The sequence below is a fragment of the Octodon degus genome, unplaced genomic scaffold (genome assembly GCF_000260255.1).
Source record: "Octodon degus isolate 3935 unplaced genomic scaffold, OctDeg1.0 scaffold00078, whole genome shotgun sequence".
NCBI lineage: Eukaryota > Metazoa > Chordata > Mammalia > Rodentia > Octodontidae > Octodon > Octodon degus.
The window spans coordinates 6,338,146-6,355,645 of record NW_004524654.1 but is presented as its reverse complement, the minus strand read 5'-3'; the positions used below and the strand labels follow the sequence as shown (position 1 = coordinate 6,355,645).

At 34.8% G+C, this 17,500-nt stretch overlaps 1 protein-coding gene across 8 annotated transcripts in view; it reads left to right on the top strand.

Moving 5' to 3' along the window:
- The window catches only part of Ehbp1 (EH domain binding protein 1), a 386,641-nt gene that overhangs the window by 304,371 nt on the left and 64,770 nt on the right, over positions 1–17,500 (top strand). For 6 of the 8 annotated variants that reach the window (XM_023720824.1, XM_023720823.1, XM_004636169.2 and 3 more), the window contains one exon: positions 10,632–10,779. In XM_023720824.1, the coding sequence (XP_023576592.1) occupies positions 10,632–10,779 (148 nt within the window). The remainder of the gene's footprint in view (positions 1–10,631; positions 10,780–17,500) is intronic. The other 2 variants (XM_023720828.1, XM_023720825.1) reach the window with 1 other exon arrangement.

Sequence of the window (17,500 nt, the reverse complement as noted above, 5' to 3'; positions counted from 1 at the left end):
GCAGGTGTGGCCATTTATAAGCATGTCTGTTTATATTACAAACCAGCATAAGAAAAGTTTGAAATGAGTTGAAAAGATCTGCTAAACAGTTTTAATGTTTCATCCTAAATCCTGTTTATTCAGTCAAGAGTTGCTCAAGTTGACAGTAAAATATCTGCGACTCTACCTAAATCTTTAAAAATCTTATAGTTTTACTCTGTCTCTCTAAGAAATTAATACTATACTAGGTACACTTTGGTAATCCCTGCCTGAAACACGTTTTTTTCTCATTTTTTTTCTCACACATTTCTCTGTCACACCTCTCTCTGTCTCTCTGTCTCTGTCTCTGTCTCTGTCTCTCTCTCTCTCTCTCTCTCTCTCTCTCTGTCTCTCTGTCTGTCTGTCTCTCTCTCTCTCTCTCTCACACACACACACACAAGCACATCCATTTTGAATGCCTAATAACAGAGCCTTGCTTCTTATCTTGATGAAAGGATACCAAATGTTTATTTCTTTACTACAAAATTGCACAATATCAACAACTTCTTAGAAAATAGAATACTGAAAATATTAGCAACACTAAGTAAAACTCTTTTTTCAAAAAAAAAAAGATTAAAGTTTACTTAGCCCAGTTAAATATAGTTCAGTTACTAAAACTACTAAACAAAAAGCAACACAAATAAGCATAGGATATTGTGTTATTGAGGGAAGTAAAAGATGTGGAAGTTGGCTTTTGTTAGTGGAAATAAAATACTTTTATGCTCTAAATGTATAAGAGTAAGGATGCAAAATACATTATTTGATGTGATATGTTTTTAAAGTTTTATTAAAGCTTATTTCCCAACAAAGACTTGTGTCTCTTCAATGGAAAAACTTCAAAATCTGTGTTTTTCAGCAGACTGAATAAAAATATTTAATGTTATGAAAGATATCCTTGGGTGGGTAATGAGCTCAGCAGTTACACTGACAGTTTCTCATGTTCTAATTCACCTTCACAAATCCATGGCATCATTTTTTGGCTAAAATAATGTCAGTCGGTGACATTTGCGGCAAGTATAAAAAGGACCCCCCATGGCAGCCATTTTTATTTGATTCTTAAGATCCAAAGGCTGCTGAAAGAACAATTGAATAAAGTTGAGGACTGGAGAAGGTTGATTTTCTTGTTCTCTGTGAAATGAAACTTTAGTCTTTTTCTTCCCCTTCTCTTTAAAAGCAAGTCTGCTAGGGGGTTGTAGCTGTGTCAAAGCCGCTGGGATGCCACTGCTGATCACTTTAATTACTACAACTAAGGAGGATAAAATTAAAAGTAGCACCATTGAAGCAGTAGAAGAAAGCTTGCCTAGATGTCGGTGAACTGTGAAATATAAAAATTGCATACCAGTACATTTTTATGGAAAGGAAACAAGGAATTACATTACTTATTCTCGAAGAGTTTGTCCTTAAATTGTCAAGTTTTACTAGTGCATCTATGTATAGCAGATTGTAGACCATTTCAGATCGATAAGGAAAATAGAAACTTGAAGATAGGCTGTTGAAGGGCTATACACTTTTTCAGTTTACATCTAAAATAGTTCTGATCCATCTTTTATTTGAATATTTTAAATTTGGTTTGTTGGAATATGGGCTCTTTTTTGCACCTTAGCAGTCTTTTTGCACTACAGCAGGATTTTAGCCTTCTGAAGATGTTAGCAAAGAAGAAAAAAGCATCAATGTGTAATAGTCATAACTTTTAAAGACTTATAATCTAAAGTTGGAAACCTAAGTTTTAAGTAAATATAAACAAACAACTTTCTTGTCATTCTGAGCAGCACAAAGGGAAATTTAAATTTATTCAAATGGACCAAATATACATAAAGAACTGGGATTTCTAGAAATTAGAATAACATTAGGGCCTCAGATAAATCCTCTAAAACCAGATATGTAATAGGCCAGTGCAGTATAATTGCATAGACATTGAATGTATTTCTTACCGTTCATTTTACAAGTTGTGTGTGATCTTGGACAGTATATTTAAGTGAGAGCCAGTGTCTAACAAATCAAGGTGATAGTAGCTATCTCAATGAACAATGAAAAATAAATAAATGTGTGTGTGTGTGTGTGTGTGTGTGTGTGTGTAAAAGCACATAGAACTGATACTTGCTAAAAAATTCGTTATAATTTGTAAAAAGATGTCATCAAGAGAAGCCTACCAAAAATTCAGCTTTCATCAAACTCTCTAAAGAGTATATCCCTCTTAGAGAAATTATGGTGTATAAATCAGTCCAACTCTTAATACTACACAGAAAAAGGTAAGATTCATCAGAGCCATTCTTAGAAATAGAAAAATCTAAACTACTTCAATTTAAGTTTAGTCTATGCAAGTAAATGAAAAATGTAGATTTCCTGTGTTGAATTTTTCAAGTATATTTTTGCTTTTAATGACAGCAGCCTTCTAAGTTGTTTTACTGCTGCATCCCAGTAAAAAGATTCCCATTTGTTTTCAGGTAGTTTTAGTCCCCTTCAGTATGCTAGTAAATCAATGATTTATTTAATAGCAATTCACTGTCTTCTTTAGAATGTAGAATAGTCAGAATAGGTAGCAGAAAACACATTTCTGTACTTATATAGATTCAGTCAAACCATCATTGTCAGAAATTTTACCTGTATATTTGAGCATTTTGTGCTGAATGCTATAGTAAATTAATAAAGTCATCATTGCCCCTCCCTTTCTGAACATGTTATCTTTGGATATGATCAACATCTTTTAGTTAAAAAAAATACATTTTTTGCCTTCCATTCTTTACATATTACTGTACAAACTGACATAATTGGATCTACATATAAAAATTAAAATGAAATATTTTATCTAGCATGAATCTAGAGACTTCTTAGTCTGTAACTTAACCTAAAAAACTAGTTCAGTCAATTAAACTAAAAAAACACAAAAAACAAAATTATTTTAATTGATTAAACAAAAAATTAGTTTGGTCAATTAAAATAAAATTGATCACATAATCAGTTGCTCTAATTATAGCATTTCCTTCAAGATTTTAACAATCAAGTTTTATTTTCACAGTTGGTTATTTTTTTAAGGAAAGTTAAAGTGTGAGAAAACAAACAATGCAGATATGCCATCCCACTGGAGCGCTCTAGGCCGAACAGAATTGTCTCTGTGGTGTTAGGACATTAGTAGAAAAGTAAATTAAGGCAATCTGATAGGGAACTAGAATTCTGTCAATCAGGCTCAAGATTTTGTGCTGTGTCCATAAACTTTGTTTACTGTAGGGTTTTATGAGTTGTAACCTGCCTTTGCAGTCTGTTAATGAGGCTAAATCTTGCTACTTGAGAATTGAATTACAGCACACCTCTGGGCTAATGGTTATAAACAGAAAGTCCCATTAGAGTGGCATTCTGATTTGTTAATTTGCATTTTTCTATTGTGTAGAGAACAATGATGGGTAAAAAAGTACAAACAAACAATTTACATGGAAATTGATAAAGTGTGGTAATTAGTATTTAGAGTTGGTTTTACTAATGATTTTCTCCTTTAAATTGCACTCTTAGTAAGCTCAGAAAAATCTGCAGGTGGGAGTATTATTGGGGAAGAGAAAGGGGAGTTGGTAGCTTTGAGGAAAAAAATGAGATTTCTATTTCATATTTAGAAAGGCAGAATTATTTATTTCATTTTAACTCAGTTAAAATGACCCAAAACCACTCCATCTTAGTTTGAATCGCCAAATTTCAGCCCTGTAAGAAGTTATTATTCACGGAGTGAAATTCACTTAAACCTAGTTGCCTGAGGCATATTAATAATGGTTTTTATTAGTGCTCTTAACTTTTCTTAAGTTTGAAAAATGAAAGTTTAGTAAAAGCTCAATTTTCCTCATATGTCATATAATTTGATACTTTTTGGATCAAATAGTTTGGTGGTTAAGAGCAAGGGCTATTGGGCTGGAGAGGTGGCTCAGTGGTCTAAAGCACCTACTTAGAACAAGCTAAGCTAAGCAAAGCTCAGGGACTGTTCGGTCCCCCAGCACCACATGCCAGCCAGCCCCGCCCCCTGGTGGGCTGAACTGGCCACACACACACAAAGTAAATAAATAATTTAAAAAAAAAAAAAAAGAGCAAGGGCTATGAAGTCAAAGCAGACATGGGTCCACCTCCTAGCTCAGACATGACCTCATTTCTACCTGTATGACAGTGGGACTTGAGGCCTAAATATACTTGTTGGTTAAAAAAAAAAAAAAATAGGATTGTGAGAATAAGTGAGATCATGTATGTGAAACACTTAGCACATAAAAATTTAAGAAATGCCAGCAACCATCACTAATGTCACTGTCAAGCTTACATTTTCTGTTACTGCTAATATATTTTTCCAAGTTCAGAAATGCCAACAGTGAGCTAAGATTTTTATATATTATCTTTGTATCTCAGTCTCACTCTGATCACTTCAACTTACTACTGTACTTATGAGTAAGATTTCATTTCCAAAGTACTGTACGAAGAAAATTTCCTTTCAACGTTAGACCTTTTTTCTTTTGCTCCTAATATGCCATCATTGTCAGAAATGCCATCTCAGCACTTTCCTTCCTCCTTTTGAAATTAATGTATTAACTATTATTACTATTAAGGTAATAATAACTATTATTACAAAATAACTGTTATTACAAGAGTAATGCATTTGTATTATAGAAAATTAGAAAATGAAACAAAAAGAAAATGATAACATTTTGATTCTCTGAAGTCTCGACCATTACAACTTTGTGTATGTGTGTTTATTTCATCAGAATGAGGTCATTGTTGTGTAAATTGTTTCTTCAAACATGTTGCTGCTTCCTTTCTGTTAATACTGATTATATACAGATTTCTCTAATTGACTCAAAAATATATTTTACAGCTGGCTAATCCAAACCAGTATATAATTTAGATATATATGTATAGACTATATATTATATCTGGCTGAATTGTCTGTTTGGATAGTGGTGGTTATTTAGTTGCTTCTTGTTGCCTGCTTGTTTTCCTAACTCTAATGTAGTGAAGAGACCAAGTCAGTTGTCTTGAATATCTTGATTTCTAGATTTGTTTGGTTGCTTTCTTACTGTCCTTCACTATGTTTCTCTGTCCCCTGTGGATGTTCCTTCTTTCTTTCTTTTTTGTGCATTTAGGACAGAATCTACAGGGTCTCACTACATAGATTGGACTCGTAGTGATTCTCCTGTTCTCAGCCTCCCAAGCACTGGGATTACAGGTGTGAGCCACCATGCCCAGTCTTCCCCTGTGTTTACAATACTGGAAATTCTAAAAGCTTAGTCAAGGGTGAAATATTATAGGTAGTGTGTACTTTATGTACTTCATATCAAAAAACATATGAACAATGTAACATTAATGATGATAAGGACAACTGTAGATTAATGGTCTCTAATATTGGAAACTAGCTTTGATCTAACTTTTTTTAAATTAGATTTTTTTCCCCTTGCAACTAAAGTTAATCTTTGTGATGTTCACTTAAATATATAATACATGCTCAAGTTATTACTATGTAACAGATCACATCAAACAGTGTTATTATATGCTCACAGGTTCTGTGAGTCAGGATAGAGTTGGGAATGCTTTTTCTCTGTTCCACAGTGTCTGAGGCCTCAACAGGAAGGATTTGAACAGCTGAAGTATTTCGAAATGGCTAGAAACCAAGATAAACTGAAGGCTTTTCTTTTTGTGTTCTCTTCTATTCTTAATGTTGGTCCTGAGGAGTCAACACTTATACATGCTAAGCAAGTGGCCTACCACAGAGGTCTAAAGGCTTCTTCATTTATGTCTAGCACCTGTGCCTGCGTGATCCAACAGTATGACATCTGAACTTTCAAGAAGTATGCAGAATTCAAGAATTTAAAGAAAACTAGACCTTTTCTGACCTAGCCTTAGAATCACCTGCAACATCTCCACATTCTACTGACCATATAAAATGAGCCCAGAAGAATTCAACTCTACCTCTTATTGAAAGAGTGGCAAGGTCACATTACAAAAGAGCATGTGATATGAGAGATACATAGAAAATGTAATCCAAGCCAGGTGTGGTGGCACATGCCTGTAATCCCAGCATTAAGGAGGCTAAGGCAAAAAAATCGCTGAGTTAGAGGCTAGCCTGTGCTACAGAGTAAGTTTAAGAGCAGTCTTTAGCAGGGGAGATAGCTCAGTGATCTAAGCACCTGCCCGGCAAGCACAAGGACCCAGGTTTGTTCCCTGGTACCACATGCTGTGCTAGCCCTGGAACACTGGTCATGCCATACTGGCCACTGAAACCAGGTATAGTGGCACATACCTGTAATCCCAACACTAAGAAGGCTGAGACAGGAGGATCACTACAAGTCTGAGCTGCATAGAGCGACCCTGTACCAAGTAAATAAATGAATAAAAGATTAAAAAAAAAATTTAAAAGACCAGCCAGAATTCAGAGATAGTCTCAAAAAAAAAAAATTGTAGTATGATACTATTGACTGTCTACACACAAATGTTCCATCAGACATTTACCTAAGAACTTTAATAGCAGTTGATAATCATTTCCATAATCATTATGATGTACATTGATATTTTTATAATTCTGCTTTTGAAGAACATTTATTAGTTGATTTTTTTGATATTTTATAAAGTATAATTTCCATTAACTAGAACTGTTTAAGCATCCTAAAGCTCATTTCCTACTAGAAAGACAATTCTTTTCCTTTGATAGATAGTTTTCAAGAATTGTATAAAAGGCTGCCTCAAGTGATAATGAATTTTATTTATTGACTGTCATATTTGATTTGAATCTTTATTGAATCAATTTGTGATTTCATTGGTTCAGTTCATTATTCTTTTAGAAACTGAAACTGTCCACATGTGTCCACTGAGAACTTTGGAACTTCTCTCTGGATCTATTTGGCCCTGCCCCTGAAAACACACTGAGATTACGATTGAGGATTGAGACTAGGTGTGCTATCCTCTCAGCATGCCAGGAGGGGCCAGCGGGGCAGGTCAGGGATCCATCCCAGGCCGCTGTGCTCTACCTAAGCAGGCACTTTACTCTACTGAGCTATCTGGCTGGCCCATTTTTAAATTTTTATTTTATTATTTTTTTTTTAGCACCATAGTTCTTATTGCCTAACCTTAATACTTCTGAGCCATTTTTTCCTCCTCCTACATCTAGTTACTATTGGTATACAGTGTATATATCAATTCCATAGCTAGTATATTTCATCCCATTCCTTTTTATTCCAAGTGCCACTTACTGTATCTCTTGATAGCTTCCTTGGACTCTTACACATGCCTCTAAGTAGTTTCTTTCCAGGCCCTTTATGCCTGCCTATATTATGAACTGTTACTAGATTGATCTTTCTCAAACCTTTGGTTGGTCATTCAGACATCAAAGTAGTATACACCTTTAAATCTTTAATCCCGACACTTTAGGAAGCTGAGACAGGAGGATCTCAAATTTAAGCCCAGCCTGGATACCTTAGCAATTTAACAAAACCTTGTCACAAAACTTTAAAAATGGGCTGAGAAAGGATGGGACATGGAGGCACATGCCTGTAATCCCAACACTCGGGAGGCTGAGGCAGGAGGATCATTTTCAGTTTGAAGCCAGCCTGGGCTACAAAGTGAGCTCACGGCCAGCCTGTCCCTGTCTCAAAGTTTAAGACAAAAAAAAAAAAAAAAATTGGAAGTGAGGGAATGGAAGGCCTAGGGATGTAGTTCAGTGCAAAGGCTCTGACTTCAATCCCCAGTACCTCAAAAACAAAAAATTCAGTGGCCCCTTATGTTTTAGTTTAATAAAGTCAAAGCACTTCACCCTGTTATACAGGGCTTTTATATAATATCTGTCAGCTTTATATCTTTATATCACTCTTTTTCCTATGTACAAGAAAACTAGACTATGTTCTTTCCCCCAATGTATTTTCTTGGCTTTGCATTATTCCTTCTTGCCATTGTTTCTGCACTGACCCAGCTGACCACCAACTTCCATTTCTCCCATTCTAGATTCTACTCATTCTTCATACCCAGCTTAGAACCATGATCTGCCCCTCAGCCAAAAACATTCTGAGTTTTGCAGCATTTAATTATACTTCTATATTTTAGCTATATTGTCTTTTCTGCTACCTCATAAGCTTTCTGAGAGTATAAATTGAAAATTTTTATGCTTGAAACTTTTGTAGCACCTATTGTTGTACCAGGTATGTACTGAATATCAGAGATACAAAGATGAATTACATATAGCTTGGGCCTTTAAACAACTCAATTCTAGAAGGAAGGAAAGAAGGAAGGAAGGAAGGAAGGAAGGAAGGAAGGAAGGAAGGAAGGAAGGAAGGAAGGACCTCTAGAGAGTTATAACTTGGCAACTATTGTTTTAGAAAGAAGACACACACATGAAACTAGAAGAAGCACTTTATTCCATCTGTGATGATGGGGGTGGCAATCAGAGGAGTTTTGATAGATTTTAGGAGTTAAATAATATGAAAGAAACCCAGCCCAGAAAAAGGAAATGACATATCCAAACCCACAAGAAGCTACATGGTACAAGCATTCTATATGTGTAGATGTGAACTTTTATTTATTTTTTTGCCATTTGTATTTATTTGCCATTTGAATAGTTTTTGTTTTTTTATTTTTTTGTCATTGTTTTCATTTTATTTTATTTTTTCCATAATTTTATTGAGAAATAAATAGCTATGAGATAGTTTCAAATCAAATTGGTAAGACAGTTCCAATAATTAACACATTGCATATTGTCTTCCTAGTGGTTATTTGTTGTACAATATGCAGACATGATATCCCATTTACAAACACTATTAGAACAAGTCCCTCTATTCACTGAAATAAGAGAATGTAGCTATATATCCTAACCATTTTGAATACACAGATACAAAATGGTCATTCATCTGTATCCTCTTTTTTTGTTTAGTTCTGTCATTTAAATATTATAGGTATGTGAACTCAGCAAAATATTCCAAAATAGTCCAGTAGTCCATAATAGTAGTGGGTCTTCCATTTGACTGGCAGTGTCAGAAGTTTTTGACCTGAGTCCTCTACAGCTCAACATAACAACATGGCTTTACTTCTTGTACTTTGTTTTTATACTTTCCTGCTAGATGGTTAAGGCCAAGGTAAAGTAAGACCTATGTAATAAGAATTGTAGCTTTTGGATCTGATAAGGTCAATCAAATCCCCTCTGGATTTATCCTGAGACCTTGTACCTCAAACTGTAGATCCTTTGTCAGTGTCAGCCATGTGGATGAGTCACGGCCATTGCTTGGCCAGTGTGCTCTCTGTGAAAGCCTGAGAGAATGTTTTCTCTCCAGGTGACTCTCCTTAGGCACACTCTACATCATCGATCACTTTCCTCTGGTCCCATAATCTCCTTGATCAGAAAATTTGGGACACTACTGAGTTACATGATATTACAGTATAAGTTCTCATATATCCTGAGTCTTAATTGACCTTGGAAGGCTAGGGCCAAAATGTTGGCTTTCCTTGTGGCCCTCCTTTTTCTCTAATTTTTGGTCTGCAAACTTAGGTTGTTAACCCTCCAGAAGAGAAGCTTATTGTTATTACCTTACATCCTAGGCTGTTGAGCTTAACCTCGCTCTCTGTCTGAATAGCAAACATCTTAGGCATAATATGGAGCAGGTATTTTTCATCAAGTATTGATATGTTAAACTTTAAGTCCCTACAGAATATGATGAAAAAGATTAAGATATATTTAAAAAATAGGAATAAAGAATTATATATGTTTACACATAAGTCCAGAAATCTAACCATATACAACATTGTAGCAGGACAGCCCTGCAACACTCCTTTTCCTGTCTCCTGCCTTCATTCACCAACCCCTTCCTTTTTAAACAATCTAGATGTGAAATTTTATAGAAGTTAGATGTTAAGGAAAGATAACAATGTAAAGATATATAGAACCAGATGATTTCAGTCTTTATTATAGTAATGCCTTATTTTATATGCTTTCCAGTTTACAAAGCAATTTCACATTGATTATAGTTTATAACTTCTTTTTTAGAAGGCAAAAGCTATCATTATCTGTAGATTTTAATTATTTTATATTCAAAAATCCTATTTTACACCACATTTATTTTCTTCTCAATATGCATTCCTTTTTCAGGAGAGAAATGACTAAAAAGAATTCCATAGCACTATTGGGATATTATTGGTTATTTTTAAATCAGAATTGTGTACTAATTTATTGTCCTTATTCTTGGAAAAATATCACTCCTATATTTGATCAATATAGTATAGCAGGATTTTGAGCCAGTACTGTATACTTTTATTAGAAGATAAATTATATTTTTAAAAGTATATTAATTGGAACTCTGTTCTCAGCATTGTGGCTTTCTTCTAAAACTGGATTTTTTAAAAAAATAATTATTGATATTTCTCAGTAATATGTTATAAAACATTCTTTAGTTTAAATTTTAATGGATATTTTAATATAGTAACTTGTTAATATTTTTAAAAATCTGATTCTAGGATGTCTTTTTAAAATGGTGTGACATCCAACTGATACAGAGCATCCTATTTATAATGTGGTCCAAGCACCATGCTGTAAACCAGTTACTATCATGATGATCAGATTGAAAATGAAATTGCATTTCTGTCAATTACTGAGTTGGCAACTGTTCAATATATCTTAGCAGCAAGATGAAGAGCGACGTCGGCAGCTGAGAGAGCGAGCTCGTCAGCTAATAGCAGAAGCTCGATCTGGAGTGAAGATGTCAGAACTTCCTAGCTATGGTGAAATGGCTGCAGAAAAGTTGAAAGAAAGGTCAAAGGCATCTGGAGGTGAGTTAAAGAATCTTGTATCATATTCTACAGACAACCCAGAAATCTGCAGTGGACCTTTTAGAATTTTTTCTTCCGACTTCAAAATGTTGCATCAAAACATAAGTTTCCAACCTATTGCTATGTTGCAAAAACCTATAGGGAACTTAGTAATCAGATCATAATCTTTGCTGTTTCCAGATCAACTTATTGGCTTAATTTCTAATAACTCCAGAAATACTCTTTTATGGTGGAAAATTTATGAGGACCTTGCTTTGTAATACACTATGACACCTCATTAAATGTGTTAGGAATAAGTAAAGTTCAATTAAGTCCTCAACATATAGGTTGTTAGTAGCGAGCTTTGCCATGAAAGACTTGGTCTTACTTTATTTTGTTTTGGGCTGGGGATCAAACCTAGGTCTTCAGCTTACTATGCATGTACTTTAATACTGATCGTTTCTTCCAGCCCCAAATCTTTCCCTATGAATGAGATCTTTAAAAAGTAGCCTTCATAATATTCTGGCATTGTAATCTCTGATGTGTATGAATTTTTAGTAAGTACCATATCAGTTTCTTTTTAAAAGCCTTCTTTCTCATTCTTAAGTGGCCTTCTTCAATATCTGCAGAGATTATGCTAAACCTAATGTTGGGACAAAAACTCTATATGTGAAATAATTTTAATTTTGCTTCTCAGTGTTCTATTTTATCATTTTTAATTTGAAACATTTATATTTTTATCTAATAAGAATATATTCAAGAGATCTGTGGACTTTTTATTTCAAAGTTGTATAACCTATTAGTCTACCAAAACATGCCAGGTATTTGTCTTGAGTTAATCTTAAAATGTTAAAATCACCCTAAACAATAGGCAAGTGAAAACCCAAGTAAGACTGTAGAGGGCTGAAACAAAGCTCAGCTATTTCTAGGTCAGTGATAAGTTTCTTCAGAGTAAACTGAAACGTATTACTGTTTTTTTTAATTAATTACTTATATTAAAAACTGTTTTCTAAAAGATGGCCTATGGAATCCTACTTTCCCATAAAAATGAAAGCTTTTTATCAAACAGCTTTGGATCTGTCCCCAGAGGCTTCTCAGTTTGCTGATATCTTTGTTAAATCCCTCATGTTACCTTTTTAACTCCTATTACCAGGAATATGATTGCAATTTCTTTTTCTCTCTCTCTTATTTGTTTTGCACTGCTGGGAATCAGACTTAGAGCCTTACACATGCTAGGCAAGCTTTCTGCCACTAGGGTGATATCCCATGATATTGCAATTTCTATACCACTGTTTTATAGTAATATCAAAAAGTATGCATGGCTACATTTATACGATGCTTTGAGAATTTGAATTGATTTATTATTAATGACAAAGTGTTTCTTTTATCATAAAATTCAGATAATTGAAATCTTTAATATCTCTGAGTGATTAAAAAGACCCCACATTCCTTATGCTCTAATGCTACTAATGCCACCTTCTTATAGCATGATAGAGGCAGGTTCGAGAACAATACTAGTGGAATGGAGAGGCATCCTGTATCTCTTTTGAAGTTTTTCCCCAGTGATAAGAAGATAGCACTGTAAAATGAGTTGTAAACTCTGCAAATGTTAAAGAGTAGTTAATGTTAGCTTTATAGTAAGTTCTATCTTTATAAATAAATCTCAGCTGAGAGTATAGCATGACAGGACTAGGCAGAAGAGTTTGTCAGTGTTATAACCCAAAAAAAGGCTATCTTCCCTACACTGAGGAAGATAAAAGACCTGAATTTGACTTCCTTCAGCAGTCAAGGTTAACAAAGTTAAAAAATAAGTATTAGATCTATGGATTTGACAAGAAGTAAAGTCAAATAAAGGTGTGGTGGTGTGTGCCTTAATCTTGGCAGTATAGAAGGTTGAAACAGGACCATCACAAGTTCAAGTCCAGCCTGGGCAGTTTAGCAATGTAAGACCCAGCCTCAAAATAAGGAAAAAAAATCTGGTGCAGTAGCTCAGTGTGAAGGCCCCTGAGTTCAGTCTCTATTCCTCTCCCCCACTTTGGCCCCCCTAAAAAGAACAGACTATACAGGAAAGCCAAATAAAATAAAGAAGCAGGAAGCTTCTACATATGACTTAATGACAATCTACTAAAGACTTAGATTTCCTGCTCCCTAAGGAGTCCCAAGTAACGGGGATCTACTTCTCCCATAGCACATAGGATGTCCAGGATGTTGGCAGTGGCCACATATGGTTAAACTCTTAGTAAGAACCAAGTTGATTTAAAACAAGCAGAGCAGGCCTGTTTAATGATAACCTTAGAGTATTTTTGTCTTTTTTCTTTTGCAGATATTTTTTAGTTGTTGTTATCAGATATTTGAGTTTTGTTCACTTTATAAGGAAAAACATAAGACTGACCTTACTGTTGTGTTTCTGATTATTCTGTATTTGTTTATAGTGCTCTCTATTATCAACTGGAATCCAGTTTTCATTCCATTGCATAGCTAATCTCCTTTTAAGTGTTCCTGCACATACAATATAATGTCATACTGCAAACCAGCTTCAATTATGTAATGGATCTCTATTTTACTTTGTTCTTTGCTTTCCTACCGGATTTTCAATGGCTAGCCATAAAGATATCTAAACCTCTCTGTATGTATCCTTACTTATGTGCTAACTTTAAACACATACAGTTAGGCACACAACATGTACATATTATTTAGTTCTGCTAGAATACATTTAGAGGCGGCTGGGGAGATGGCTCAGTGGAATAAACGCTTCCCTGGCAAGTGCAAGGGCCTGAGTTCAATCCCCAGTTCTGAAAAAAAAAAAAAAAAAGAATACATTTAGAGGATTTCCACCAATGTTAGGAAATATTAGCTGCGAAACAATTCAAGGTTCATTGTAAACCAAAGTTAGTAAATGGAAAGAAAGTAGAAATCCATTCTTAAGAAGACCTGAGCTATATAGATCAGTTCTTACTCTCATCCTCCCAAACAATACTTTTGTCTCAAGTCAGTGATTTGTTGGGTTAATCCACTCAGATTGTTGGCAAATAATAGTGTACATAGAGATTTCATTTATCCTAGAAATAAAATGAGTGATACCGCTTAATATTATATAGAAACTGGCACTATATAAGTGGGTAATGAAAAGTATAATTTTCTGTGTATCTCTGGAGTCTGAAAGGACCCATATCCAATCACATTTCCATACTTAACTGTTTCTTTTCATAGTAATGCCATCATTCTAGTTACCAGGTGGGAGAATCCATTGCAATGCCGTCCTTACCCTGACACTCTTCAGTATCCTCCATAACCCAGTATTTATTTGATTTTTAAATCATGTTACACCCATTCCTGATTCTTTTATCCTAGGGTTAAACTTTTTATATTGATGCCTGGAGGTTAGAGAAGTCTTTATCTGGGGCCAGGGAGATGGCTCAGTGGAATAAGCGCTTCCCTGGCAAGCGCATGGGCCTGAGTTCAATACCCGATTCTGCAGAAAAAAAAGAAGAAGAAGTCTTTATCTGGATTTCTTGCCTCTAGCCTTCATTCTCTCTAGTGAAAACCTAGGTCAGCAGTTTTGTCTGAAGGACAAAGATATACCTACATTGTATACTTCCATGCACAATCACTTGGTCAGTTTGGGTTTTTTTTTTCCCCCCACTAAGAAGGCATATGAGCTGGGGTTGTGGTTCAGTGGTACAGTTCTTGCCTTGAATGCACAACATCCTGGTTTTGATCCTCAGCATCACAAGAAGATGTGAGAATATAAGCAAGAGTGATATTATAGGAATAATATTGAAGCTGCTTTCATTTGTAAAAGACATAAGCTTCAGTGCTTCAGACATTTCTACTATTAGAAGTAATAATAAATTAGTAGTCATGACTGATGCAATGACATTGATTGAGAAGTTCTTAATCTTCTAACATTGATCATGTTAGAGTACCAATGTTTCTCTATTCCTGATGTGTAAGATTTAAACTTCCCATGTTCACATTCTGTCTGTCTATACTCTCTACAGTTTTGACCAAGTCTAACCTATTATTTCCTTTTCAGTGTACTAGAACCAAGTATGACTTCATACCATTCTTTGAACATAAGTAACCCCCCTTCTGCTTTCATGGCTATAATATTTTCCCTTCAACTGGTATCACTTAAAATTCTGTACTTTTCTCAAGACCTAATTTAAAAGTTAGTTCTCCCAAGAAAGAATTTCTGATATTATTGGAAAAGAGCTTTTTTTATGTTTTGAATTTGTTCTGTATCTTGTTTTATCCCATAATACCATCCTACTTGTTATTATGACAGGAATTATGAAAAGAATAAATGTATTCTTTTCAGACAGAATAAATGTCTTCTAAAACTCTTATTTCTCCACAAGCATTTTACAGATTGTATATACAGTACACAGAAGTTTCTTGGCTAAATAAATGAATAAATTCTGAATTTTGCATTTCTGTTCTAAGTTTATTATGATCATTAATCATTGGTGGAGGCTGACAACAAAGTGTAATACATTCAGTTTCCAAAGACTATTAATACTAAATTGTCTCTGATATAGTGTGATGCTGAAGACATATTCTGAACACCTTTTTAGCACTATGAAATATTTATTAATTTGTTTTTTTTCTTATGTACATAAGATTTATTTTACGATAAAACTCAATCATTATATCAGAAATATTTGGAACACGCTTGCTATATACCATCTGCTGGTCTTCATAGGGTCTTTAGAGTATATAAAAGTACCACGAGGGATTTTATAGTTCATGTTAATTTATTTCTAAACGATAAAATTACTTAAGAATTTTTGAGAAAACTAAAGTTGAATATGGTCACTTTTATGAAAGGAGTCAAATTAGTTGTGCTAATTAGAAAAGATCTCTTGGGGGGGCCAGGGAGATGGCTCAGTAGAATAAGCGGTTCCCTGGGAAGCGCAAGGGCCTGAGTTCAATCCCCGTTTCTGCCAAAAATAAAAAAGAAAGAAAGAAAGAAAGAAAGAAAGAAAGAAAGAAAGAAAGAAAGAGAAATAATCTCCCAACAGATTATTTTTTTTCAAATTTTTATTTATTTATTTATTTTTATGTGTGTGGGGGGCAGCTCAGCCCACCAGGGGGCGAGGCTGGCTGGCATGTGGTGCTGGGGGATTGAACCGCGGTCCCTGTGCTTTAACTAAGCTTGCTCTAAGTAGGTGCTTTAGACCACTGAGCCATCTCACCAGCCCCCAACAGATTATTTGTAAAGATAACATAGCCAAAAGTAATTTCTTTGAAAGCATTTAATTATGTGTTCATTTCTGTAACCCCTGGGTGGGTGTCATTTCTCAATTGTTTTTTTAATTTTCATCTTCTAAATGATTTATATAGTAGGTGAAGCTTCTTCAATAAATGGCAACTATTATTACTAATATTAGAATTCTTAGTATTTATTTGGGAAGCCAGAGTCAAGCATGAAGATGGACAGTTTCATAAAAGAGTAGATGTTGAGGGATAAACTTTGTAATTTCTGAATTGGAAAAAGTTTTTGGAATACTTTGTGTTTTGTTTTGTTTTTGAGCAAGGTCTTACTGTGTAGTACAGGTTGTCTTTGAACTCACTTATGTAGCCTTCGCTGATCTCAAATTCATAGGAATCCTCCTGCCTCGGTGGTCTGAGTGCTGGGATTAAAAGCATGCAACACCTGGCTTGGAAAGTTTTCCTATTACTAAAAGCTACCCATTTTCATTCTTCACCTTCCCGGGTTAAACAGCTATTTCTCCAAAACGTCCATTGCCTGTTAAAAACAGAATTGAAATTTCTTATGTGCAAATTATATTATTGCTGTATTTTTTTTCATTGTATTAGTACATGTTTGTAGTACATAATGATTACATTCATCCATGGGGAAGTGGCATTATACAAAAACATATCTCAATTCTTTTTGCCTTTTGAAGTGTATAGAGAAGAGGTCTGGGGAGTTAGCTTGGCAGTCTAGGCACCTGCCTGGCAAGCTCAAGGTTCTTAGTTTGATCCTGGTACTGCATGCTGCATGCTGGAAGCCTGGGCATGCTGTGCTGGCCCCAAAACCGGGCTTAGTGGCACAAACCTATAATCCCAGGGCTGAGGAGGCTGAGACAGGAAAATCACTACAAGTCCGAGCTGCATAGAGAAACCCTCTATCAATAAATGAATAAAATGTATAGAGGATGCTGGAGCTATAGCTCCATACCTGGCAAACACAAGTCCCAAGTTCAATTTCTGGCACCAAAAATAAATAAATACAAAATGTTTAAAAATATATAGAATTCGTAATTACTTAATCAATTTTATCACTAGGATTTGGAGAGAAAAAGTATATACTACAAAGCTTTAATGTTTAAAAATTGATGTATTTATGACAATATATTTTACTAAGGTTATAAAAATAGTCTGTTATTCTTCATTCCCCATGTATTTAATTTTGAAAAATAACTTTTCTCCACTTCAGCTCTTTCAAGATGCATTGTCATAGTTCTGAACCTTCCATTTTGTAAAGGTACTTTATTCTAGTCTCTTTATCTGTCATGTTTTTCTGATAATATTAGTATGAAAACAATGATATCATCATAAAAGTGGGATGTAAGTACAGCTACGAGTTTATAAAGATTGTTTTTTATGAGACTGGGCGAGGTGGCATGTGCCTGTACTCCCAGCTCTTGGCAGGCTGTAAACAGGCGGATCAATACGAGCCCATCTAGTAGTGAGAACCTGAACACCTTGTAGACCCTTCCCTAAAATACAAAAA